We start from the raw sequence: 26,826 nt of genomic DNA, 5'->3' as shown, positions 1-26,826 counted from the left end.
CATCATGGTAACAATCATTCGCAAACAGGAAGCATTATCTGGCGATTCTGCTTTTTTGGAAATCTTGTAAATTATTCAGTTTCGTAAATTCCGTCAGCTAGAAAAGATGCTTCAGCTCTTTCCACACTAACTTGAAAGCAGCACATTAGAAAATAGTCCTGACTTGTTTCTTGAGATCAGTGAATAACTGATGAACTGACCTCCACCAGTCCTGCCTCTGTTAAGGAGTAAAAATTCTGTAAGTCAGCCGCGTTTTGAGGCCTGTCCAAGGTGCCTGTGATTCCCACATGTCGGAGTCGCAGGGATTTTTCGGTACATGGCGCCGCAGTCAGACATTGGTCCCTGGCATTTGGAAACAGGAGAGGTGGTCCGGGAGGCCGAGGGGTTTTTCTTGCCACTTTTAAATTACAAGCAAGAAAAACGTGCGTTTTATTTCAGGCACAGGAAAGGAATGAATTCGGAAACACAGAACGAGAGGTCTGCGTGGGGAAAGAAGGACAGGCGCATGAAGAAAGGTAAAGGCCTTTCTCTCTGGTGACAAGCAGTCACGAGGCAGTCTCCATACGTGGGTACTCACTATTGGCTGAGCCCGAGCTGACGTCCGGACCAACGTCCAGACGCAAACCGCGGCAAAGGCGGTCCAGCCCTGGAAATTGGCAAGGCGCGCGCGCTCCCGCGGCACACCGCGCCTCCGCCCTCCGCCCGCCAACCCGCTGGTCCAGTCCCTCTTCGCGCCCGCTTGGCCCCGCCCCCTTCTCAGTTCGCTCCTCCCCCACCAGACTGGCGGCGCGCGGAAAACGCGTCACGTGACGACTGCCCCCGCCTCTTCCTCTCGGTCCCATATTGAACTCGAGTTGGAAGAGGCGAGTCCGGTCTCAAAATGGAGGTAAAACCGCCGCCCGGTCGCCCCCAGCCCGACTCCGGCCGTCGCCGTCGCCGCCGGGGGGAGGAGGTATTAGGGGGAGAGCGGGGGGTTGATGGGGAATGGCCGGCTTGGGGGGCCTGGCCTGGTGGGAGCGGGGAGGCCGGGTGGACTGGGTCGGCCGTCCCGCGCTCTTGCGTTGAGACGAGCGTTGGGAGGGGGAGGGGAGCGGGCTCTGAGGCCTCCTCGGGGCGCCTCACTCGCCTCGCCTTAACCTTCGGCTGCACTGGCGGCCCCTTGGAGGCGCGGCGTGGCTGAGGAGGCCTGGGGAGGGAAGCCGGACCGCCGGTTGCGCGGCCTCAAAGCGAGACCGCGGGCGGCATGGCGGGCCCGGCGGGAGCAGTTGGGAGGAGGTGGGGGGAGGGGAGGGGACGAGCAGGCACATCCGGGCGAGCGAGCAGGCGGGCGGCGGCCACATTGACATTGATCCGCCGCCGCGTTACGAAATGGCGCATTGGCCCGCAATGGCCGCCGCCTCGCTCTGCCGCCGGGATAGAGAGCCTGGGATTGGAGGGAAGAGGGCGGAGGCGGCCCAGCGGAAAATGCCGCAAATGGCCTAGAAGCGCGGAACGTAGCGCTTTTGCTGAAGTTCTGCCGGCGCTTTTCTAGGCCTTTTACGGATCCGCTTCGTGAGGAGAGTCTTTAATTGTCTAGCCTGTTCTTTTCTTCGCAGCATCCTGTCGGAAATACGAGATTGCTAAAAACTTTGCTGCTTTAAAGGACTTGTTAAACTATTTTTACACCTCGCAAACCGCCATGTGGGTGAAGAACTTAGTATTTGAGTGTAGATGCGGAAAACAACCCAGTCCGCTCCTTCCCGGCCCCGGCCAGGGTCGAGGAGTGGAGAAGAAGAATTTGAGTGTAGATGTTAAATAAGAATTAAAAGTATTTTTGATCTTCGTGGTTTCCCATTTTTTCAGTCGGCTCTGATTGTAGTTTCCTGGAATTTTGTTTAGAGGACTGCAGCCAGAGTTGAAATTTTTGCGTGTGTGTTGGCGGTACGTTTTATGTGGATCCCAAATGTTTATTTTTGTCGATTTTATTATTGCCAATCGAATACAATTATCCAAAACTTGAAAAGATGAGACTACATGAATTAATGCTTTAGGCTATTAATTATTTAACATTTTTTTTTTAGTATGTGACAGTCGCTTCACATTAAATGCTTTATCTCTACCTCTAGAAGACACAGGAAGACATTAGAATGTAAATGTGAGCCCCTTTAAGGACTTCGGATGACGGAAACCTTAATGATACATTAAATGACAGTTAATGCAATGTGTTGAAAAGTCTGACTAACGTATAAAACAATTTCAGAACATTTTAATTCTTAAAAATCTAAATTTTTGTTTTACTGTGCTCCATTCTTCTAGTCAGACAATTCATACTACTAAGTAAGTCCAACTTGCCACTTTTTTGTGACTCTTAAAATTGAGTTGTAAAGTGCAGATTTTTGTAGCATATAACAAGCATGGGCTATGGGCTATACAAAGCTATATTTGGTGGGCTTCTTTTTTTTTTCTAATTTTTGGGGGGGGACAGGAAATGCTAATTTAGCTTAGGAATGACTTTTAAAAATTTGCTTGAAAGCAGTGAGTTTCTTGAGGTTAATCATCACAGTTTTGTGTTTAAAATTAAATGTGTGTTAGGATGTAGGCTGAGAATACTTGGGATAGAAGCAGCACTGTTTCTCCAACACTTTAGTGCCTTAGAAAATGATTTCTCATTAGCAACTTCTAAAGTAAAGGGTCATAGCTTTTAAAAAATGGAAGATTTTTTGTTCTGGAATTGTCTTGGATTTCAGTTTAATTGAAGTGATGTTGGCATTTGAAAGGCAGGTAGTAGGTTTCCTTGGCATAAGTTAGCCCTTTTAACAGTGGAAGTCTGTATTTCTGGTCAGAATTGTTGGGTTTTTTTGTTTGTTTTGAAATGGAGGTTCCCTCTTGTTGCCCAAGCTGGAGTGCAGTGGCACAATCTTGGCTTACTGCAACCTCCCCCTCCTGGGTTCAAGCAATTTTCCTGCCTCAGCCTCCCAAGTAGCTGGGATTATAGGTGCCCGCCACCGTGCCCAGCTAATTTTTGTGTTTTAGTAGAGATGGCGTTTTGCCATATTGTCCAGGCTAGTCTGGAACTCCTGACTTAGGCGATCCATCCACCTTGGCCTTCCAAAATGCTGGGATTACAGGCGTGGGCCATGGCTCCCTTCCTCTAGTCAAAGTTTTAACTGGACAAAGTGTTAACTGTCTCAGGAATTTGATGTTGATTTTATTATTTATGATAGATTAAAGGCTCTTCGTACATCTTAACAATTCATCTTTAAGAGGTAATTTAAGCATATTGGTTCTTTGTCTCAGGGCCATGATCCAAAGGAACCAGAGCAGTTGAGAAAACTGTTTATTGGTGGTCTGAGCTTTGAAACTACAGATGATAGTTTAAGAGAACATTTTGAGAAATGGGGCACACTTACAGATTGTGTGGTAAGTTACTAAGGGAACAGAATGGTTTTTAGGGGTGTAGAGAACCGGTGGAGGTGTTTCAATGTTATAAAACTTTTATTTTTTAGGTAATGAGAGATCCCCAAACCAAACGTTCCAGGGGCTTTGGTTTTGTGACTTATTCTTGTGTTGAAGAGGTGGATGCAGCAATGTGTGCTCGACCACACAAGGTTGATGGGCGTGTAGTGGAACCAAAGAGAGCTGTTTCTAGAGAGGTATTTTAATAATATGTTGTAAAATATGTGAAATTGTTGTGAAAGTTTATGTCTTGACTTAATACATGACTTGATTTGTAGGATTCTGTAAAGCCTGGTGCCCATCTAACAGTGAAGAAAATTTTTGTTGGTGGTATTAAAGAAGATACGGAAGAGTATAATTTGAGAGACTACTTTGAAAAGTATGGCAAGATTGAAACCATAGAAGTTATGGAAGACAGGCAGAGTGGAAAAAAGAGAGGATTTGCTTTTGTAACTTTCGATGATCATGATACAGTTGATAAAATTGTTGGTAAGTAGCAATTTATGGGAACTTAAATGAGAAAAAAGTGGTTTCTCTGTTTTGAACTAAATTTGCCAAATTGCTTGTAATTTTCTGTTGCATGTAACAGCCTTTATAGTGTATGGTCAATAACTCTGTAATCAGTATCCAGGTAAAGGAATAAACATTAACATCTCAGAATGCTCCTTCATTCCCAGAGTCACTACCTGATTATGTCTTAATGGGTTACATAATGACAGAGGGTATCATATATATGCGCTTTTCCAAACACAAAATAACTTTTTGTTTTGTTTGATTAAAAAAAAAATGTAGTTCAGAAATACCACACTATTAATGGGCATAATTGTGAAGTGAAAAAGGCCCTTTCTAAACAAGAGATGCAGTCTGCTGGATCACAGAGAGGTGAGTAGTATCATACACATGTACACAAAAGATTTTAGTGGTGGCTGTAAGATTCTTAAAATCTCCCTTGCCTATGTTAAAGGTCGTGGAGGTGGATCTGGCAATTTTATGGGTCGCGGAGGAAACTTTGGAGGTGGTGGAGGTAATTTTGGCCGTGGTGGAAACTTTGGTGGAAGAGGTAGGATGTTTATCTTCTAAGTACATATGTACCTAACGTTTTGGTAAGTTAAATATATGATTTTAATTCATATCTTGTTTTTCCTCAGGAGGTTATGGTGGTGGAGGTGGTGGCAGCAGAGGTAGTTATGGAGGAGGTGATGGTGGATATAATGGATTTGGTGATGGTAGGTGGTTTATTTTAATAACTTTCTTTACCTTATGGAAAATTAAGTATTCTACCTTTCTAATTTTAATTAAAACTTGAATGACTTAATGGTTAAGACGTATTTCCAAACTAATGCCATAGAAGAGTAGAGACTCTTTTTCCCCTGGAGATTTAACATTAACTGGTCTTTTTCAGAGAGTACTAGGAGTTGAGCTAGAATTGAAGTCTGGGGCTGTATTTTTCTTAGTGCAGATTGATAAAATGAAAACTGAAGCATTTATTTTCATTCTTACTAGCTCTAGATACTTGCTATTCTATTATTTTTTGGTATTACCAGGTTTCAGAGTGTTAACTCATTGGCTTATTTGCCAGTGGCTTAAATGTAATATAAAACCAGAATTGAGTAATGCTAGCTATTCAGGAGGCTGGAGCAGAAGGATCACTTGAGGTGAGGATTTTGAGACCAGTCTGAGCAACATCAGGAGACCATGTTGCTAGAAAAAATAGGGGAATTTGGTGGCACATGCCCATAGTATAGCTACTCGGGCGGCTGACGTGGGAGAGTGGCATGAGCCCAGGAGTTCAAGGCTGCATTGTTGTGGTCATGCCACTATACTCGAGACTGGGCAACAGACCAAGATCTGGTTTCTTAAACATACAATCACCAGAATTGAGTAACTTCACTCTTTACACATTTATGTTTTTGTGTGCTCTTATTTTTTGTTGTTTTTTTTTTAGGTGGCAACTATGGCGGTGGTCCTGGTTATAGTAGTAGAGGGGGTTATGGTGGTGGTGGACCAGGATATGGAAACCAAGGTGGTGGATATGGTGGCGGTGGTGGAGGATATGATGGTTACAACGAAGGAGGAAATTTTGGTGGTGGTAAGCATTCACTTTTTTCATTTAAATGTGAACTATTCAGTGTTGCTAACAGTTCCCATGACATATATTTGACAAGTGTTAAAAGTTAGCAGTTGGTAAAATTGTGTGTTCTGTAATATTAGAAAATAATAAAATGGTGGGTAATTCAAATTTTCTTGACTTTGCTGATTGTTTACTAAAATACACTCAACTCTTAGTTGAGAAGTTAAAAGTGGTCATTTGCCAGTATGTAATAATACATGTAAAAGATAGGGAGTTTATATATTGCCAGAATTTTACCTTGACTCTTAGGTACTTTTAAACTGAACTTTTAAGTACTTTTAAATGGACAAATGGGAGTAAATTGTTTGAATACTGAGACAAGTTGAAGTGAGCAGGTTGCCATCTAGGTGTAAGAGAAAAAGTACTTTGTGTCAATACGTCACAGGTATGTTGCAGGCTTTAATGTAGGTCATTACTCCAGGATACTGTTAAGATCCTTACGAGTGTCCTGTTTTGTTGGACCTAATTAACATGTCAGTGACAGATGAGCGAAGGTTTAACAAGTTAGAATGCCTTCACATTGTTTTAAATGTTATACTGCAGCAGCATCATAGTGAGTGGAACACTGACAATTTCAATGGTGTTAATGGTAGAAAGAACATGTGCCTAGAGAATACCATCTAATACAAACAAAATGTTGATGGTCTTTCAATATGCTGACATCAGTTATTCCAAGTGGTGCTACCAAAGTGATGTGTGTAAGCATGCTACCATAATTGTGAAACAATAATAGTTACATCAAAAGGGGAAAATGATTATTGTGTGGGTAAACCACACATAAACCCTTTCTGATTTCAGGTAACTATGGTGGTGGTGGGAACTATAATGATTTTGGAAATTATAGTGGACAACAGCAATCAAATTATGGACCCATGAAAGGGGGCAGTTTTGGTGGAAGAAGCTCGGGCAGTCCCTATGGTGGTAAGTACTTCTTAAATCATTCTTTAAGAGTCTTTAATTTAAAAAAAATGCATACTTCTTTTAAGATATTATGTATATTTTTAGTGGTTATGGATCTATTATATATATTTTTAGGTGGTTATGGATCTGGTGGTGGAAGTGGTGGATATGGTAGCAGAAGGTTCTAAAAGCAGCAGAAAAGGGTAGGTATCTTTAAATTTTTGTCATGATGATAAAGAATATGTGGAACTGTTCACTGAGTGTAATAATTTTTTTATCCTGTATTATTCAACAGGCTACAGTTCTTAGCAGGAGAGAGAGCGAGGAGTTGTCAGGAAAGCTGCAGGTTACTTTGAGACAGTCGTCCCAAATGCATTAGAGGAACTGTAAAAATCTGCCACAGAAGGAGCGATGATCCATAGTCAGAAAAGTTACTGCAGCTTAAACAGGAAACCCTTCTTGTTCAGGACTGTCATAGCCACAGTTTGCAAAAAGTGCAGCTATTGATTAATGCAATGTAGTGTCAATTAGATGTACATTCCTGAGGTCTTTTATCTGTTGTAGCTTTGTCTTTTTCTTTTTCTTTTCATTACATCAGGTATATTGCCCTGTAAATTGTGGTAGTGGTACCAGGAATAAAAAATTAAGGAATTTTTAACTTTTCAATATTTGTGTAGTTCAGTTTTTCTACATTTTAGTACAGAAACTTTAACAAAATGCAGTTTTGAAGGTGTTTCCTTGTGAGTTAACAAGTAAAGAAGATCATTGTTAATTACTATTTTGTATGAATTTTGCTAAAGTTAACTGTAAAGAAACACCTGCTGACTTGCAGTTTAAGGGGAATCTATTCTCCCCATTTCCAAACCATAATATGAATGGGCACTGACATGTGGAGAGAATAGATATATGTGTGTTTGCAATGTGTGTTTTAGGTAAATAGGACTGGGTATTTAAATTAGCATTTGTGAATTTAATAGCATTAAGATTACCTTCAAATGAAAAATATCTCAAAACTTCTATTTGGTTTTTGTGCATTTTCTTTTAAAATGTAATCACATGATTTTAGTGTGTTAGACTTGCTGAGTCCTAGCTGTGTTTAGAACATCTTCATTCTACGTTTAGCTTGGTCAAATTTGAACTGCTGCCATAGGTTTTGGGTGTAAAGAATGTTTAACTGCCCTCCATTTAAATTCAGAAAAGGGGTAGTGGATGTTTTCTCTCTCTTACGTTAGAAACCATTCTTTAAAACTTTTCAAAATACAGGACCATTAAGCCTGCTATATCCGAGCAAATTAGTGGGTACCTTTTTTTTTTCTTTTTTAAAGCACAAGAGGCCCATAAATCATCAGATATTTTCCTTGGTTTAAATTTATATATATATATATATATGTAAGTTTTCAGAGTAAGAGAATAAAAATCATGCATTATTAAACCCCTAACTGGCTGGCATGCTTTCCTGTTTGTACCCTATACATTTTGCTGGATGAAACCAAGGATAGTTTAGGTATAACTATCCAAAATAACCTAACTGCAGCAGAAATGTAGCAGCACAGTTGCTTAGTACAAGCTTCTCACTTCCTACAGACCTGAATTCAAATTTGGATAGTCTGAGTTCTTAAATTTCCAAAGAACACACTGTAACTTCTTGTGTATATTTCAACATAAATCATATTGTTACCAATTCGTTTGGAAGGCCCTGGTTGAGAAGAGTTTTAGATAATAAGGTCATATATATATATATTAATATAAATCAATGTCTACTGTTTTGCGCCAGCTAGTACTTACAGTTTCATTCGATCCCTGAGTATGTGCCCTGCTGTTATTCTTTCTTGGTAGTTGAATGTTGAATTCAAGATTCTTTGTTTTAAGAAGTACTAAGCAAAACAAGCAATAAAAAGGGGAATGGGGCGTGCTAGTGTTTGAATATGCTCTCTTGTTGCTCTAATTCTGTGCCTCTGTGCATTAATATTTGGATGCATGCAATGCCACCATGGAAATTGGTCTTCACACATACTGCAGTTTTCCAGAAACACTCACAAACAATAAATGTAACAGACATTCCATTTGTTAATGGGCATATATGTGAAAAAGCAGTGTAGAAAATAGGCTAATATTAGAAAATGGTTAAGTCCTTAATAACTTCAAGTGTGGTTATATAATGGACACTGTCAATGTTCATAACTTAAACCTGGGTACCTGGTCAAAATAATGCTTGGGAAACATTAAAATTGAGCTAAATTGTCTCAAGTTCTTTTATTCATAAATAAAGTTTAAAGGAATGGGGGAGATTGACATTTCCTGTTTTATGTTTGTGAAATTGTTTGGCACAACCTTGACAGTATCCTTTAATGGCATATAAGGTTAATTGTACTGTTAACCAACTTTCTATGTTCTGGAACTAGTATTATAGTGAAAACATTTACAGTAAGTTGATGTTTACAACCTATAAGCAGGTGAAATCTGTGTATGTGACCTGTTTATAAGTTGTATTAGCTTAGCTCTTGTGAACAGTGTGGAAAAGTAAGCCATGAGGAGAGCGATTTAACCAGCTTTAAAGGACCTAAGATGTGCTTTTTAAGCACAGTGTGGATCAAAGGAAACTCACTAAGACAGGACTTCAGCAGCCTTTTGTGTATGGACAAGTCAGCATAAATAAAGAATGACAAGGCAGCAGCAAGAGCTTCAACTACAGAGAAGTGAAGGCATAAGATACTATGATGATAGTGAGCAACTTTTCAAAAGCTAGTTAATCTGCTTATTACAACTGAAATATCGAAGAAAGTCTAGCAGGAAGGAGCTCTTCGCCTTTTGGAACATCAATGAGAGATAGTTGCCACAGTCACTAGGTCTAGCATTTAGACCTGCAAGGAAGGGCAATAAGCATTAGGTAAGGCTTGAATTTGAATTTTTTCACTAATTAAAGAATAATTTTTTGTAAAGCAAGGTAAGAGTAATCTTTTTGATTTGCAGGTTGAATGAGAACCCTACTTGCCTAAATGCGGAATGTCTTTCCTACCATCTAAAATACGAAGGTTTCTGGCTGGGTAAGGTTTGTAGCTGACAGTAAAACCTGATGACACCATTTGTTTCCCTACAAGTACATATTTCACAACTTTGTCCCTTTCTAGTAGGCACATTGGTAAAATTCTTCAGCTTAAAACTACCTTGGTACCATGATCAACACATTGAAATTTTAGTTTTAAAAATTGCCCTGCAATAGTCATAACTATTCATCTGGAGTCAGTTGTGACCCCTTGTGTATATCATTTTTTATTATTGTCTTCAGGGTAAACTCAATTTTTGGTAGAAGGTAGCTTCAGCTTTGGTGAAAACCAATTTTTAATAAGCACTGCACACCACAGACTCAGTAGGCTGGCAATCCTCATATTGGGAAAAACACCTTCAGAGGAACAGTAAAAGTTACCAGGGCTCAGCACAGCAGGTCATGCCTGTAATCTCAGCACTTTGGGAGGTCAAGGCAGATGGATCCGAAGTCCAGGAGTTTGAGACTTGCCTATAGACAAATTAGCCAGGCTTAGTGTTGCACATCTGTAGTCCTGGCAGCTTGGGTGGCTGAGATGTGAGGATCCCTTGATCCTAGGAGGTCAAGGCTACAGTGAGCTGACTGCCCCACTGTGTTCCAGCCTGGTTGACAGACCTCATCTCAGAAAAGTTAACAGATGTCACAGATAAAAGTTGGTCTTCAAGTGGCCTCATAAGTTCTCTTGTATATAAATTCAGGGAATTCATTGGACCAACAGGTTACATTTTGGTTCCTTTTTTTGTTTAGGTTCATCTGTTAACCAGAAGCAGTGGGGGCCTAATTAGTGCTCCTTTATAAAAAGACATTTTTTCCAAAGAATACTGAATTACTGTTCAAACTGGTTGTTCATGGTTAATAAGGGCTGTTTTTGCTGCCCCAAAAGGACTTAACAATTAAGGTGGTTAGTTTACCCTAATGGAGACAAATACTGAAAATGCAAACTAGTTTCCAAATTACCGGTTTCCTACATGAAGAACAGTCAGTTTGCCAGTGTACTTAGAAAATGGCTGTTGGCTCTATCTAAATGAGAACCCAGTTTCTACACATGTTGAGTAAGGTAACAGCCTTTGAATTTCCTTTACAATATGGTTTTAGTGAAGCAAATTTCCTAAGAAAGGAAACGTTTTTATTTTTTAAGTGCATTGTTCTTTCTAGTTCGTTTCTTTATGAAAATAAAATTGTTTTATTTAAACATAGTTCCATTGTCGTTTCTGAAAAATACAGTATTAGTTGTAGCAGCAGTTTAAAAAAATTGTTATATAAGTGGTTGAGGCAGAATTAACTGATTTTGTTAAACCAAATTATGGGTTAATGCTTCTAATATTACACTTCTAAAAAGCTGATTTTATATTCATGTTCTACAGGAGAATATGTGGTAATAAAGTGTATTTGTTAAGTAATAATTGAAATAGGCTTGATTTTAAGAATTCCAGTATATAATAGTCAACAATTTGAAACCTAATTAATGATAGTATCTCTTGGAGTTCCAGTAATTGATGTCACAAAATAGTGAATAAGCATGCCAGTGTGCAAGGGTAATGTAAGGATTGTTAGCCTATCTAAATATTCAAAATGATAAAACCTAAGTGTGTTTTCTAATTTTTAAGAATTCAGAAGTGTTCTGTAATGGATTCAGATGTTTCATTTGTAGTCTGATGAAATGTTTACAGAAAGATAACTTTTTCATTAAAATATTTTTAGAAATGTGTGTGTTGTTTTGTCACTTCACAGTGTTCATGTGACTTAAACATTATAGGTGAATATTTTGAGTTCTTTTACCAGTAAATAAAACAACAGGAAACTTGGAGTGAGCCTTTATGAGTTACTTTAAAAGATGTGGATTCTATTATGTGGAAAACAAGCCATGGGAAATAGGCATGGAAGAAAAAATATTTTTTAACGTTACCAGCACTTGTTGCCTATAAGAACTTAGGTCTTGAAAGACAATGAGGTATTTGGGTGATACATATGAGGAATCTGAACCTTTGAGAGGGAAAACAACCAAAATAAGATAAGCAAGTGAATTAGTAAATAGAAACAAACTAGGAGAAAAGTAAAGGTGGTTGCTAGGAGGGAAAGGGGGGAGGTATTGCAGATGTTGGAACTATCTAGTTTTGTTTAGAGGGAGTTTCACTCTGTTGCCAGGCTGGAGTGCAGTGGCGTCTCAGCTCACTGCTCAATTGGGTTCAAGCAATTCTCTTGCCTCAGCCTTCTGAATAGCTGGGACTACAGTCACACCACCATGCCCAGCTGATTTTGTGTTTTCAGTAGAGACGGGGTTTCACCATGTTGGCCAAGATGGCCTTGATCTCTTGACCTCGTGGTCCACCCCCCTGGGTTTCCCAAAGTGCTGGGATTACAAGTGTGAGCCACTGCACCTGGCCGAAAGTACCTAGTTTGTTAAATCTTGAGAGGCAGTGGAGTCGTTCAGCATTGTATGGTGAGAGTTGGAGAAAACCTTTCATGACCTTAAGTAGTCTTAAACTACGCTGCCATTTAACACACAAGAAAATATGTTGTGTACAATGGCCCTCTTATTTTGTTGGATTAATTTTTTGGTGGGGAGGGTAAGGCTTTGATGAAGTCTTCTAAAATGACAACTTACATTTGGATTTCTAGCCTTAATAGCTGTTAAGCACATTTTCCCAATATAGTTTTTCCAAGTGAAATACTTTGTAAGTGAAAGCCAGTTAAGGATTCTTGGCTAGCTGTTAGGTTTAATTTGAAACACTTGTGTCATACTTGGTGCAGTTAACTTGGTGCAGTTAAGTAATCTTAATGTGTCTTACAATTTCAGTTTAATACTTAGGTCGTGGAATAATAAAGGATGAGCATGGACTTATTTCCAACAAAAGAAGTATATTTACTCTTGTTTTCTCACAATAAAAGCACATTGTTATAAACTCCAAAATATTCAGGAAATGAGCTAAAATTTGAGTCTTCATGTGCACATCCCAGACTGGTAGTAAATGTTCTAAACACTGTTTTCCTTTGCAAAAAATTGGATTGTTACACATTGGGTTGGTTTTTAATTTTGGATTGAATATACTACAGTGCCAAGGTTTAGGGGGATGTAAGGTGGTAATAGATAAAATAAGCTGTTTTAAACTTAATACATTTTCAAAGACCCTAACACCAGGTAATAGCAAGGATGCATTGAAAGTGTACGTTGATGTGGTAGGGGTTATGTGAGCACAGTTCTGCAAGTTAGCTAGGAAATAGGAATTTATTGGTATAGAAATAGTAATTGAGTAAATTATATACATACAGAAGGATGCTGACAGCTTTAAAATACCTTAAAAGATGAAATGGCTAAGTTGTATTCACTACATCCATATATGTATATAGCTACTAATTAATACTTAAGGGACTTGTAATACTCAAAGGAATTGTGTAAAATGTTTAAACATCTGGAGGCTCCAGGTAATTTTTAATTGTATTACTATATTATTCAATAAATCCTGAGTAAACTTACATCCTTTAAAATAAATTCAAAAGAATTCTGATGGGTTGCCTATTTGAAGTCAATGGTCTGCTGTATTTCGTAGGTTGTTGTTACTTTGATTCCTGTGTCAGATTTTGCTTATCGGGAAGAAATTTACAGAATGTACAAGCAGCTTTGTGAGCTTGGGCAGGTTACTTGGTTTCTTTTGAATGTCATGCTGTCTGGCAGATTGGTATGCCAGCAGGCCCCTTAGAATGTTGATTTTTCCATGTATGAGATACAGGTGGTATTACTTAAACATTACATGAAAATATTTCCAAAATACTAAGTTTGTGACTTAATGTACTTGAAACACCAAATTAGGTCTAATGGTGGGTCTGATTTGTAACATTTTGAAGTTGTGATGCATAAGTGAAAATGCGGTTTAAATTGTACTTTAAGACAAGTACTGTGAAATATCAGTGGTTTGTTGCCTGGAATACCAAAGAGAATGTTTAATGTTAGTGAAAATGAAGACGAAATTTTCTTCCCATCAAAATTCTCTGACCTGAGTTCTATCCAGGTTAAGAATTTGTTTTAACCTAATACCCCCGCCTTTTTTTTATTGGTAAAATGGATTTACAATTTCTTCCCTCAATAAATCACAAGGTTAAATTCGGTAGCTTAAAGAATGTAAGCTAGAACCTTCCTTACAGACCCTAAAGATAGTGTCTTGGTAATGCTGGATACTGTTACAAGGATATACTGAGACATACCTAACATTTTAATGGGTGATGATAAAAGTTATGCCAGTGTCTTAAGCGTTTTTCCCTCCCACATAGGATTGAAGTTTTCTATTCTTCTTTTCCAATTCTCAAGTGTTAAAGACATCAACTGAAAGCATCCTGATAACTGTCTTTAAAATGGGAATGAGAATTGCCCTGTATATCTTCTGAGGCTTAGCCACAAATACGGATATGGCAAGCATGTTTGAGCAGTGTCCCCTCAAAAACAGGAACTTGAGAGATCTTGGCAAGAAGATATACTCTTTTTTTGTGTGTGTGAGATGGAGTTTCGCTTTTTTTTGTTACCCAGGCTGGAGTGCAATGACGTGATCTCAGCTCACCGCAACCTCTGCCTCCTGGGTTGAGGCAATTCTGCCTCAGCCTCCTGAGTAGCTGGGATTACAGGCACACGCCACCATGACCAGCTAATTTTTTGTATCTTTAGTAGAGATGGGGTTTCATCATTTTGACCAGGATGGTCTCGATCTCTTGATCTCGTGATCCACCTGCCTCGGCCTGTGGATCCCTGTGCTGGGATTACAGGCTTGAGCTATCGCGCCCGGCCAAGATATACTTTTCTAATAAGACAGTGTTGTGCAATTACAGATCAGTAGCCAAATTTTACTAAGGACAGTTAGGTATAAAAGCTCTCAAATAGAACACAGATCAAGATAAGTGAACACTTGGTTTTATTAGTCATGGCATAGTTGGGATTTGTTATTTGAAATTTATAATTTCTCACAATGTTTTGTGTTTCACTGTAATATTTTTAGGTACTGTAAGTTTCTGTGTCCAGTTAATCTTGTATGAATTGGACAGAATACTTTGAATCAGTTTGCTACCAAAGGATGCAGAGGAATGAAGAATGTCTCTGCCCAGCAGTGCTCTTCCTCCTTCAAGTATCAGTGTTAGGTGCTCCAGATAGGGCTGCTGCTGAGATTATTGCCACCCTCTCCCACTCACGATTTGACATAAGAATAGACAAGTTTATTCGAGACCTGGGATTATGTTCTGAGTTTGGAAAAGTGATGTCTCCTCCCAAGATGCCCTGTCACCACACCACCAGAGGAAGTTACTTGATAGCACGTGAAAAATATTCGGGTCACAAAATCTTCACATTTGGCTGGGCACAGTGGCTCTCGTGAAATCCTAGCACTTCAGGAGGCCGAGGTAGGTGGATCACTTGAGGTCAGCAGTTCCATACCAGCCTGGCCAACATGGTGTAATCCTGTCTCCACTGAAAATACAAAAATGAGTAACTGGGCCTGTAATCACAGGCCCGGTTCATCTCTTGTATTTTCAGTGGGAAAAGGAGGCAGATGCCTGTAATCCCAGCTACTCTGAAGGTTGAGGCATGAGAATCGCTTGAATGGTGGAGGTTGTGGTGAGCCGAGATTGTGCTACTGTTCTCCATCCTGGACAATAGAGACTCTGTCTCAAGAAAAAGAAAACCAAGATCTTTACATTTGAATTCTCAGATCCATTAGTCCTTCAAGTCATTTTCAATCCTGAGCTTTAACAGTTACATTCTCTTGTAAGCTAATTTGACTGGATTAACTTGTAGCCAAAAAGCATCATCATAGAAGGCTAAAGGAAAAAGACAAAACACCCATCATTGATACGGTGTTTAGTATGAGCTAGCACAGTGCTTTTTGTGGGGTGGCCCATTGCATACCACTCTGCTTTTTTAAGTTCTGATGTGCAGAATGCAGGCTTGTTACACAGGTATACACGTGCCATGGTGGTTTGCTGCACCCATCAACCCATCATCTGCATTAGGTATTTCTCCTAATGCTATCCCCCTCCCCTAGCCCCCCAACCCCCTGACAGGCCTCTGTAATGTTCCCCGCCCTGTGTCCATGCGCTCTCATTGTTCAGCTCCCACTTATAAGAACATGCAGTGTTTGGTTTTCTGTTCCTGTGTTAGTTTGCTGAGAAGGATGGTTTCCAGCTTCATTCATGTCCCTGCAAAGGACATGAACTCATTCTTTTTTATGGCTGCCTAGTATTCCATGGTATATGTGTGTCACATTTTCTTTATCATTGATGGGTGTGTAGGTTGGTTCCAAGTCTGCTACTGTGAACAGTGCTGCACTATGCTTTATAGATGAGAAAATATGCTTGAGAGTGCTAAAGTGAGTTGCCAAAGATCATTCTAGGAATTAGCAGCAAGCCCATGCAGTCTGGTTCCAGGGACAGGATTTCTAACAATACACTGCTCCTAATGGGTTGCTAGGAGTCTTCACTGAATAGTTACACATACAATGCTTATTTTAAACATACTTAAATGAATCTCCATTTCCTCACTTTAAAAAGGCAAAATAATATGAACAAGTGAAATCTGCTTAGGTGAAAAAATCAGTAACTGAATGGTTCATTGGAAAGCATGCAGATTTTTTTTTCTTTTTTTTTTTTGAGATGGAGTCTCACTCTGTCACCCAGGCTAGATTGCCGTGGTGCGATCTCGGCTCACTGCAACTTCTGCCTCCTGGATTCAAGCAATTCTCTGCCTCAGCCTCCTGATTAGCTGGGATTACAGGCACCCACCACTATGAGCATGCAGATTTTGAAAGGTTTTTGAGGGGACTTTTTTTGTACACTCTAGTTGTGTCTAATAGATGTCTCAGTGTGTCCAAAAAGGAACTGATTTTCCCATCTGGATCTCTCTTCTCTATCCAATCTTCATTTTTGGGCAACTCAGTTTTTAAAGATGCTCAACTCTTTGACATCCATTCTACCAGAAAATCCTTTTAGTTCTTTGAGACATGGCAGAATCCAGTGTCCCTAACTACCCCTCTTCTGTCTCCCTAGACCAAGCCATCATCGTAATGCATGAACCTTCCAATTGGTTTCCCTACCCCCATCCTTAACCCACTATACTGTTTTCAACACACAAGCCAGAGGGAGCTTGAAAAGTTGTAGCTCTGAGGCATTTTATAGAAAGTTGATACTCATATACATAAAAAGTAGGAACCTAAAATTCATATGTATAATTTTTGAGCTTGACCTAGTAAATCTTTAGCTTCAGTGATTTTGGTTGCTATATAAGGGGATCCTTCTTTGGCGATTTAGTATCACATTTGTTACTGAGCATCTCTTATTTTTCCCTTATTGGCAGTAAGGCCTAACAGGCTGCTTCCTATTTTGTCATTTTGAGTTCAAACCCACCTCTCTAACAGCCACCACTGAAGACAGATTTTTGTAGACTTTGAAAAACCTGTTTTACTTGCTACATGTGCTCCCTGGATTGCAAAACCTGCAGCAGAAATGGCCAGTCCAGCTGCCACCACTGCACTGACCATAGCTCCAGCTTAACTTCTTTAGCCTCCATCCAGAGTGGTACAGTCACCTGCCACTAACTACACTCCTTTATCAGAAAGCTAGGCTGCCGCTGCCAGCAGTCACACCAGAAGGAACTTCTAAAAACCAGTTCAATGTTACTCCTGAACAGCATCAGTAGCTCCCCACCTCACGTGGACTTACGAGGCTTTGCCATATTCCACCCCCATCTGTTTCTTGAGTCACATTGTCCTTTTCTCAAATGTGCAGCCTTTGGACCTGCTGCATCCTGTCTGCAGTGCTCTTAGCTATGAGAAGGGCTTCTCCCACACCTTCAAATATTGCCACCTCAGTAAGGCTCTTCCCATTTATAGCCTTATTTTTGTGCTGTGATGTTTTTACTGTTTTACCCCATCCACTTCTAACAGTGGAGTACCCTTGTTACCTCCTCTTCACTAGAATGCAAATTCCAGGGTAGGGGTATTGGTTTTTTTCCTTTCTACTTCAAACCCTGCCTAGTGTATAGTGTGTATTATTTACTTACAGGAATAAATCAATCAATGCGTTCATGTCAGTGTATAACATTTTTTGGGTTTAGATGTACCTGCTATTGAAGAGGCAAAGTATCCTCTTGATATACTTTCTCTATAACCCTGTCACTAGAAATTTAGCATAAAATTCTTTTCATATTTTCAAAGAAAACATTCTGAAGATGCAAAACATCTAAATGTATTAAATAGATGATTATGGAAAACACTACTGTGTGAATAAACTCAAAGGAATTCCAAAGAAATAATTTTAACAGTCATAATATTCCTTTATTAGTACCAACTCTTAAAATTTTTTTTTGCCAGAGCTAAACAATTTAATATAAAAAATGCCATTTTTTTGTCCATACAGTATTTATAAAAAAGTACATAGTGGTTAGTTTTGCAATAATTTGCTTTTAGCCGGATGTCATTATCATAAATCTATGAATATAACAAATGACATAACAGTATAAATAAGTTTTTGTAGTATTTACACTTACATAGAAACTAGCCCAAATGGTGTCCTAAGAAATTGTTTACAGTTAAAGTGAAACTACTGATTCAATATACTGACATTCCAATGCTTTTTAAAGTTTCATATTATTTTCTATACTAGTTTTGGCTATAATTTTGCATAGAATTACTTATAAAGTATGAGCATTTCACATCACAGTAGGAGCTTTTAGTATAATAGTACAAAAAACTAGCTCAAAAAAGATCAAATCCTCCTAAATCTAGTTTTTCTTAACATCTGGCTTCTTACTTTTGGGAACAAGGAAAACATTGCCATCTCTTGTTTGCTGCAGGGAGTATTCACTAGGAGAATAAGGTTTTCCATCTTCATCACGCAGCATGCTGAAAACTTCGAGATACAAGGTGCTGAGTTGCTTTTTCAGCAGGTGAAGGCTTTTGTCATTTTCTCCTTTTTCTTTGAGCAATTTTTCTTTTTCATCTTTCAAATGATCTAAATCTTGCTCTAGTTCTACTATATTTTCCAGTTTTCTTTTTCTGCAATTCTGAGCAGCCACTTTATTCTTACCCCTCCTACGTATATCTCGAATTAATGCAAGTTGAGCTTCATTGAACTGCTCTTTGGACATCATTTCGTTGAAGTCAACAACAGGGAGGTTAATGATTTTTTCTACAGGAAATGGGATATGGAGAGCTTTTGCCCTAAGTTCATCTCTTGTGAGATGAGCATCCAAGCGGCTTGAATGTTTGTCTTTTGTGAATGGGGTTTTTTGATGACCAGGACTTACAGGCAGTTCTTTCTGTGGTGTGTTCTCACATTGGGCATCATGCATGGGAGTGCTATGCCCCTGAGATGGTGACAGGGATTGTACCACATCCCCAGAAGAATGTACTGGTTGTGTTTTAGGACCATTCTGTTTGACACTTCCAGGGGCATTATCTAGCTCTTCCACCTCAGAATCACTGAGGCCGAGCAGTGTGTCTCCATAGCTGGAAGATTCCACTGAGTGTTCTGGTGATGCCACACTGGCACTTGTGTTCAGTGAAATGCCAGAATCAGAATCATTGAATTCTGCTGTGCTTTCAGGGTGCTTTTGGTTGAAAGCTTTGCAAAGTGATAGATCAGAAACATCAATGGGCCCATTTAGAAGTTCAGAGAGTGAATGGCTTAAAGTAGCAGGTGAAGGCATGCTGTTGCTGATACCAGATTCGGCTATGAAAGTAGAATAAAATTCATCACCAAAATCTGTGTTGACTGTGGCATCTGAATTTAATGAGTTCACTGTCAACTGGTTGGGGTCTTCTGTGGAGAGGATGCTGCTGAAGGAATCCTCAAAAGCATTAAGAAAATGTGGACTGCAGTTACCTACTTCTTTTTCCATTGAGGGGATAGATGAGTAAAAATGGTAATTGTCAACTTCTGTCACTTTGGCTTCTGGACTTGGAACCATGGTAGTCTCAACCAGTTTGTCATTTTCAATGTTAAGACACTGCATGAGAAAGAAGTTTATACTATATAAATCAAAGTTAATCCACATGCAATAAATTTAGATAAACTTCCTATCCACATTCTCTCCAGGCTTATCTCTATAATTTATTACCCCTGTAATTCAGAGATAATTCTCATTTCTAATACGTATTCATGCCTAAGTATACGGATTATTTTCAGAGTTCCCACATCAGATGTCAGGTTTATAACATTCTATCCTTGGCTGGGCGAGGTGGCTCATGCCTGTAGTCCCAGCACTTTGGGAGGCTGAGGTGGGTGGATCACAAGGTCAGAAGTTCTAGATCAGCCTGGCCAATACGGTGAAACCCCATCTCTACTAAAAATACAAAAATTAGCTGGACGTGGTGTAGCCCAGTTATAACACCTGTAGTCCCAGTTATAACACCACGGCACTCCAGCCTGGGTGACAGAGTGAGATTCTGTCTCAAAAAAAAAAAAAAATTCCTCAGGATATCCAACCCACTTAACTAGCATGGGCAGCACTCATGACTAATTTAAAGGCACCCTCCAATCGTTCCTATAAATAGGTGGCACATAAATAATCAGAATGACTAAAGGGCACTAAATATAAAATAATATCTTCAGTATTACATTCTATTTTGGTTACCTGTAACTCAGGAATGGATAATAACTCCTCCCAAACTTGTTCAATGTCCTGTTGCATACCGTCTAAATCAACAGGGGCTACCTGAGCGACAGAAGTTTCACGTGACTGAGCCTGATTAGTACCAATGAAGACTGGGCTCTCGATGTGGCTAGGAATATCAGGAACAAGTGACTGAAACGTAGCCGAAGAAACCTAAAATTGATAAGTCATTGATTAATGAGTCTTCCACCAACAAGATGAGTAAGCTCTAAGGCACCGTCACGACACAAAGTGGAATCAGCTGCAGTTCCGTGTCTCTACTTACTAACCAATCATGACTCCTGTTTGTAAATAATGAAACAAGTCTTTTTCCTAACCCTACTGACTCACATTTACTATTTGCTGGCCTAATAGTTTCAGCCTAAGCATTTGAAAGTAAGCTTTAAAATGTTTAAGTATAATCTTTAGGATTTAGTTTATGTAATATCTAGCACAGTAGTACTAGATAAAACAGATTTATTAAAATTGTTAACAAGTCTTCGTTCATTGCCCAGCTTGTTCTTTACTCACCAAAACCTCTTAGATACTTGTAACAAATGAGTTATTTGTTTCCATGGTTATACTGTCCATGTTTCTGGCTATGCGATAGTAAATGATTTTGGTTTTATATTATGTGAAGGTTTTTTTTTTCTTAATTGTAAAGTTATCTATAGACTAAGGTTTCCTTGACAGAGTATTTCCTTGGTTAAAAAATTTCCTCCTAAAAATGTTTACTCTTTTAAATGGAGACTTACTGAAGGGACTTACATAGAATATGATTGTTATTATATAGTTATGGAGTTTTGCTATTTATCAGTTGTTTTATACGTCACCTCATTGTCATCTACAAACGGGAATGTCTGCGCCAAAAGCTGCATGCAGTCATCGAAGTACAAAGCATCTGATTTGGGAATGTGGGCAGCCTGATAAAAGGGAGTAACACAAAAGAAGACAAAAATGATTATTCCATTGCCAAGCTAAATATTCATAATTGATGTTCATAAAATGTTTATAATCAAGTAAATATCTTATTTCAGAGATCACCTCAGGGCACAATTTGAACCAGACCACCTGGGTTCAAATCTTAGCTCCTCCAATTTTCTGAGTGATCTGGGCAAATTAACCTTTTTGAGCTTCAGTTGCTCATCGTAGATAAAATAGGGATAATGGTACCTAATTCATACAGTTGTGTTGATTAAATCAGTCAGTATATGTTAAGTTCTTAAAACAGTGCTTGCCGCAGTACTGTAAGTAATCCCTATTACTTGGTTCTACTGCCACTGCTTCTGTTGCTGCTACTTGATCCTTATAGGAGGTTTCTGAACTTTACAAAACTCTTTCTTGTAACTCATGTCCTCCTAATCCTCACAATAACTTTGTAAGATTAGTAGGTTTGGGTAGTGAACTCAAAAGTAGATTTGACAAAGTAAATAAAAGACACAGCGAAAGGCAAAGCTGGAATGCAAATCCAGATAGTTTAATTCCTTGGTCAGTCTTTACTTAAACCCTGCCATAACTTTCCCAAGAACTGAGTACTCTGTACCTGGGAGTAGTTGGCAGATCCACTGGTTTCTGACTGGATGTGCTGGGCTGGCTGAATTGGGAGAAATTCACCTGTCTCTTCATCTAGTTGTAATTGAGCGAAAAAGGCTTTCTCTTGCTCCTTTTGGAGTTGTTCTTGTCTTTCCTTTTCAAGTTTTTTCTGTTTTTCCAGCTCATACTCTTTCCGTCGCTGACTGAAGTCAAATACTTCTCGACTTACCCCAAGATCTATATCTTGCCTCCAAAGTATGTCAATCAAATCCATGTCCTATGTTTAAAACAAAAAGAGGAAGGAGAGAGACCATGGTTAAGATGGCAGATACCACATAAATTAATTCACATTATGCCACTGTTGATGGTGGGGAAATGACAAATACAATCTAAATGAGAACATAGGTCCAATGTTCTAGAAGAGCACAGTTAATTCCATTCAATGAATCTATTCATTAAAGACAACAAACAACCTACAAACACATAGTCATCCATTCTATCACTTGGATCATTAATGACTGGGTGATGGTAGAGGTCACTAAAGGGCAAAGTCACAAATGGTTTGAATTAAAAGAAATTCCACTCTTGTTTAATGGAAAATAGAAATTAGAGCAAGCATGCTAAGCCACTGGCTTATGAGAAGTAGGGTTTGGAAAACTCTACTGAGTAAATACATAGAGTTTTCTTTAAACTTTGCTCAGAAAATATCCAGTTTATAGAGGGGTAACTCCCAAGTTAAAAAGTGTCAATCTAGCAGTTGTGAAATATCACCATTCTTTCCATCTTTCCTACACTAGATTATCTTCTCCCATCACTGCTTGCTACTCTTATCTCTGTGGCTCACCTATTAAATAACTTCCTTTTTGACTTGAGTTTTAGTTGAGACATGAAAAAGTTTAAGACTAGGGTTGTCTACTGCTTAACAAAAAGTTGAGAAAGGGATGAGACCCCACTAGCTTCCTTCCTGAGAATTATCAATAATCCTCTTTACAAAAGTTAGCTGGGCATGGTGGTGCACGCGTGTAGTCCCAGCTACTCGGGAAGCTGAGGCAGAAGAATTGCTTGAACCCAGGAGGCGGAGGTTTCGGTGAGCCGAGATCACACCACTGTGCTCCAGCCTGGGTGACAGAGCAAGACTCCATCTCAGAGATGAAAAAAAAAAGGGACAGTTGCGGTGGTTCATGCCCTGCAAGCCCAGCACTTTGGGAGGCTGAGGAGGAATGGATTGCTTCATCTAAGGAGTTCGAGACCAGCCTGGGTAATATAAAGAGACCCTATTTCTACCAATGCGGGGGAGAGGAGAAACAAGTGTGGTGGCGCACACCTGTAGTCCCAGCTACTCATGAGGCTGAGGTGGGAGGATCACTTGAGTCCAGGAGGTTGAGGCTGCAGTGAGCCATGATCACCCACTGCACTCCAACCTGGGCAATAAAGTGAGACCCTGTCTCAAAAATAAATAAATAAAACCCTGGCTCCAGGGAAGGATCAAAAGTATTAAGTTTTAAGATACAGGAAGACTCTTACAAAGAGTGAAGGTTTTGATTTAGTAAAAGATACATGAGGAGAGTCTGGGCTTGGTGACTTATTCCTCCTCCTCCTAGGAGTTTGGGAGGCCGAGGCAGGAGGATTGCTGGAGCCCAGGAGTTTGACCTTAGCCTGGGCACCATAGTGACACCTGTGTCTACTAAAAACCAAAACAAATTAGTTGCACGTGGTGGTGTGCACCTATAGTCCCAAATACTAGGGAGGCTGAAGTGAGAGGATCACTTGAGCCCAGGAAGTCAAGGCCATGGTGAGCATTGCACCACTGCGCACCAGCAGCCTGGGTGACAAGCAAGACCCTGTTTCACATACAAAAAAAGATACACGGGGAGAGAATTCATATGACTAGGCTAGGCATAGGAACCACATCCAGAATTTCTTAACCACGTATGTGTCAATAGCAGTTTTTCTGATTTGTAATTTTTGGAAATTCTAAATTTCCAAAATTTAGTCTTTGGAAAAATCTAAATAGGTAGGAAATCTAAATCTGTTTCCATTTCACAAATCACCTATAGGGGAAATAATGAATTCGAGAATGGAAAAAAATCAAGATGAGGGAATGGCAGTTGGGACCTGAAGGCCAGTGGACACTGTGTGGATACATGTCACACTTTGTATTTCAGTTCTGCTGACAGCTGGCAACGCCAGGCTTACAGCTCTATGACTTTCATCTTCCCAAGGACACAAATAACATGGTGGTTGTTTCAGTGAGGAGTCAGGCTATTTTTATCCAACAGAGGAGCAGCAGGCCACCCAGCCTGGAGGCAGCACAGCTAGCTGGATGGCACAGGCCACCTGTACCCATGCCTGAAGGTTGGTGTTGGAATCTTAAATGCTATGAAACCCTGCTCATGGGGCTCCTCATTATTCTAGCCTTCAACAATATATAGTGTAAAGCACACAGAGTAAGCATAGTTAGTAGTCAGGTATACCTCGATAGGATACACCTAGTTATTTTTAAGCCAGTGTCTATTAAGGGCTTCCTATATGCCATGCACTGTTCTAAGTACTTTACATATAAAAACTATTCCTTAAAACAGCCTTATACAGATAAAACATGCCTGTTTTACGGTATAAGAATACTGAGGTTTAGAAAGAAGAGATACTACCAGAAAGCGGCTGAACAAGGACACACAGCCTGGCAGCTTCACTCGGGTTCATGCTTTATTAGCCATGAGCCTACACTAACATAAAATGGCATAGCATTTGCATGTAACCTATGCACATCCCCTTACAAACTTTAAATCATCTCTGGATTACAATACCTAATAAAGTATAAATGCTATGTAAGTAGCTGTTATACTGTATTTTATTTGTATATTATGTTTATTTGTTTTCCCAATATTTTTTGAAATTTATTATTTATTTACTCATTTTGAGATAGGATCTCGCTCTGTCACCCAAGCTGGAGTGTGGTGATGCAATCATGGCCCACCGCAGCCTTCACCTGGCTCAAACGATCCTCCCACCTCAGCCTCTCAAGCAGCTGGGACTACAGGCACATGCCACCAAGCCCGCTAATTACTTTTTGTAGAGATGGGGTCTCGCCATTTTGCCTAGGCTGGTCTCAGATTCCTGGGATCCAGTGATCTGCCTGCGTTGGCCTCCCAAAGTACTAGGATTGCAGGTGTGAACCACTCCACTGTGCTTGGCCTTTTTCCAAGTATTTTTGAACCAATCTGCCATTGGTTGCATCACTGAACCAGAGGCTACATAGGGCCGACTGTATATACACTTTGCTTTAGAATCTTGGTGGTATGGAGCAGCTAGTCTGCAGGGTGGATTAAGCATGTCACCTAGATCAGTTTTCTGAACAGGAGCAACAAAATAGCAACCACAGAGCACTCAGTCATACACTGCTATCTTCTCAGGGGCATCCCCACTGAAATAGACATGAGAATAACTTGTTTTAAACATTGATCTGTTTCCATTTTGATGAACATGTTTACCCAGAGGTCTTCATGGAGACAGAATGTTCCAAGGTATTGAGAAACCTACTTTTATTTTTTTTGAGATGGGGTCTCGCTCTGCCGCCCAGGCTGAAGTACAGTGGCACAATCTCAGCTCACTGCAACTTCCGTCTGCTGGGTTCAAGCGGTTCTCACCTCAGCCTCCCAAATAGCTGGGATTACAGGTTCACGCCACCGCACCCAGCTAATTTTTGTATTTTTAGTAGAGACAGGGTTTTGCCATGTTGGCCAGGCTGGACTCAAACTCCTGACCTCAACTGATCTGCCCGCCTCAGTCTCCCAAAGTGCTGGGATTACAGGCGTGAGCCACTGCGCCCAGCTGAGAATTCTGCTTTGAAATTCTGATTTGCTTGGGCCATTTCTTCTGAGTACATCTAGATAGATAGCAGAGTATTGTGTCTAGACTTTCTGCAAACTGGAGCTATCTGCCCAAGCAAGGTATTAAGTGTTCAATACATTCTCATCTACTAAGTAGAAGCACCAAAAAATAAAGGAATGCATGATCCTTCAATCTTAATTGAACTCATTTCTTTCTGTAAAATAGGCAGTCCATGTTCCCACCCATCTCAAGCAGTGATGTGCAAAGTGTGCAAAGCTCTTTGCAAGGTCAGTAAAAGAAACTCAAATACTTGTCCCTGTATCTGGAAAAAGTGCACTTTGGCACATCCCTGCCTCACTTACCCCACACTTCCTGGGCCTGAGGTTTCTCCTGGTTAAGGAGATCCCAGGATAATTGCTTCATGCAACTGAAGCAATTTAGGTTGCAAACATCTCACAAATATGGATTGCAAAGTATCCTTAGAACCTCATGAACTGGAATAAAATCCCTAGTGGAATTTACTCTAAAATTGTCAGGGTCAATCATGCCAGGAGTTGAAATAACTACATTCAATTTCCTTTTCCCCCCTTTTCCTTCCCATCAGATGATATTTGAGGGGTTTGGATGGTTTTAGCTGTACATTGCTTAATTATTCCATCCTACCCAAGCATACAGATGTTAGTGGATCAAATGAGACATGTGAAAGAGAAAGAGATCTCTCTATAAATGTAAAATATGCAAATGTTTACATGTTGACAGTGACATAGGCTCTACTGCTTGCTGTATAAGTGAGACCAAAGTCCAGGCCAATGGATAATAATGAGGTTGTGGACCTAACTAGGGGGAGCCTAAAATAACATTGGGACTATCTAGATGGTCAGAAAGAATGAACCAATTAACTTCCAAAATCATGGACAACTTCATTGCTTGGTTCTTCCTCAGGGCAGCATGTTGTAACAAAAAAGGATTTTGATTTCAGAGAGATTCTGAATTATTTGCAAATAATAAAGCAAATTAGAAGCTACATGGGGAGGCAGGGGAGGTTAAAGTGGGAGGACTGGGCCGGGCGCGGTGGCTCAAGCCTGTAATCCCAGCACTTTGGGAGGCCGAGGCGGGTGGATCACGAGGTCGAGAGATCGAGACCAACCTGGTCAACATGGTAAAACCCCGTCTCTACTGAAATACAAAAAATTAGCTGGGCATGGTGGCGCGTGCCTGTAATCCCGGCTACTCAGGAGGCTGAGGCAGGAGAATTGCCTGAACCCAGGAGGCAGAGGCTGCGGTGAGCCGAGATCGCGCCATTACACTCCAGCCTGGGTAACAAGAGCG

General features: G+C 40.0%; 2 protein-coding genes and 1 pseudogene across 9 annotated transcripts in view; 1 reads left to right on the top strand and 2 right to left on the bottom strand.

Moving 5' to 3' along the window:
- The first annotated feature begins 811 nt into the window (after positions 1-811).
- Positions 812-11,213, top strand: HNRNPA3 (heterogeneous nuclear ribonucleoprotein A3). 6 transcript variants are annotated; one of them, XR_013518860.1, is made up of 12 exons: positions 812-886; positions 3,277-3,399; positions 3,486-3,632; positions 3,714-3,924; positions 4,228-4,317; positions 4,400-4,495; positions 4,584-4,661; positions 5,381-5,524; positions 6,365-6,487; positions 6,602-6,669; positions 6,762-9,353; positions 9,437-11,213. XR_013518860.1 is itself a non-coding variant. In XM_035304459.3 (11 exons), the coding sequence occupies exons 1-10, from the start codon at positions 881-883 to the stop codon at positions 6,652-6,654; spliced, it is 1,071 nt and encodes a 356-aa protein (XP_035160350.1). In that variant the 5' UTR covers positions 812-880; the 3' UTR covers positions 6,655-6,669; positions 9,437-11,213. The 6 variants fall into 6 exon arrangements, 4 of the variants coding, with proteins under 4 accessions (XP_035160350.1, XP_078183470.1, XP_035160348.1 ...); XR_004744561.3 differs by having other exon boundaries at positions 812-952; XM_035304459.3 differs by lacking the exon at positions 6,762-9,353.
- Positions 11,214-16,571: 5,358 nt separating this feature from the next.
- Positions 16,572-17,151, bottom strand: LOC144576629 (mitochondrial import inner membrane translocase subunit TIM14 pseudogene; annotated as a pseudogene).
- Positions 17,152-17,793: 642 nt separating this feature from the next.
- Positions 17,794-26,826, bottom strand: part of NFE2L2 (NFE2 like bZIP transcription factor 2) — a 160,823-nt gene continuing 151,790 nt past the window's right edge. For all 3 annotated transcript variants that reach the window (XM_054257494.2, XM_002749316.7, XM_078327340.1), the window contains 4 exons: positions 21,677-21,943; positions 20,967-21,056; positions 20,116-20,307; positions 17,794-19,488 (listed from right to left, as the gene is read on the bottom strand). In XM_054257494.2, the coding sequence (XP_054113469.1) occupies positions 18,262-19,488; positions 20,116-20,307; positions 20,967-21,056; positions 21,677-21,940 (1,773 nt within the window). In that variant the 5' untranslated portion in view covers positions 21,941-21,943 and the 3' untranslated portion in view covers positions 17,794-18,261. The remainder of the gene's footprint in view (positions 19,489-20,115; positions 20,308-20,966; positions 21,057-21,676; positions 21,944-26,826) is intronic.

Source organism: Callithrix jacchus, chromosome 6 (genome assembly GCF_049354715.1).
Source record: "Callithrix jacchus isolate 240 chromosome 6, calJac240_pri, whole genome shotgun sequence".
NCBI classification, from domain to species: Eukaryota; Metazoa; Chordata; class Mammalia; order Primates; family Cebidae; genus Callithrix; species Callithrix jacchus.
Note: the sequence above shows the minus strand (reverse complement) of the source record. Positions and strands in the feature narration are given on the sequence as shown.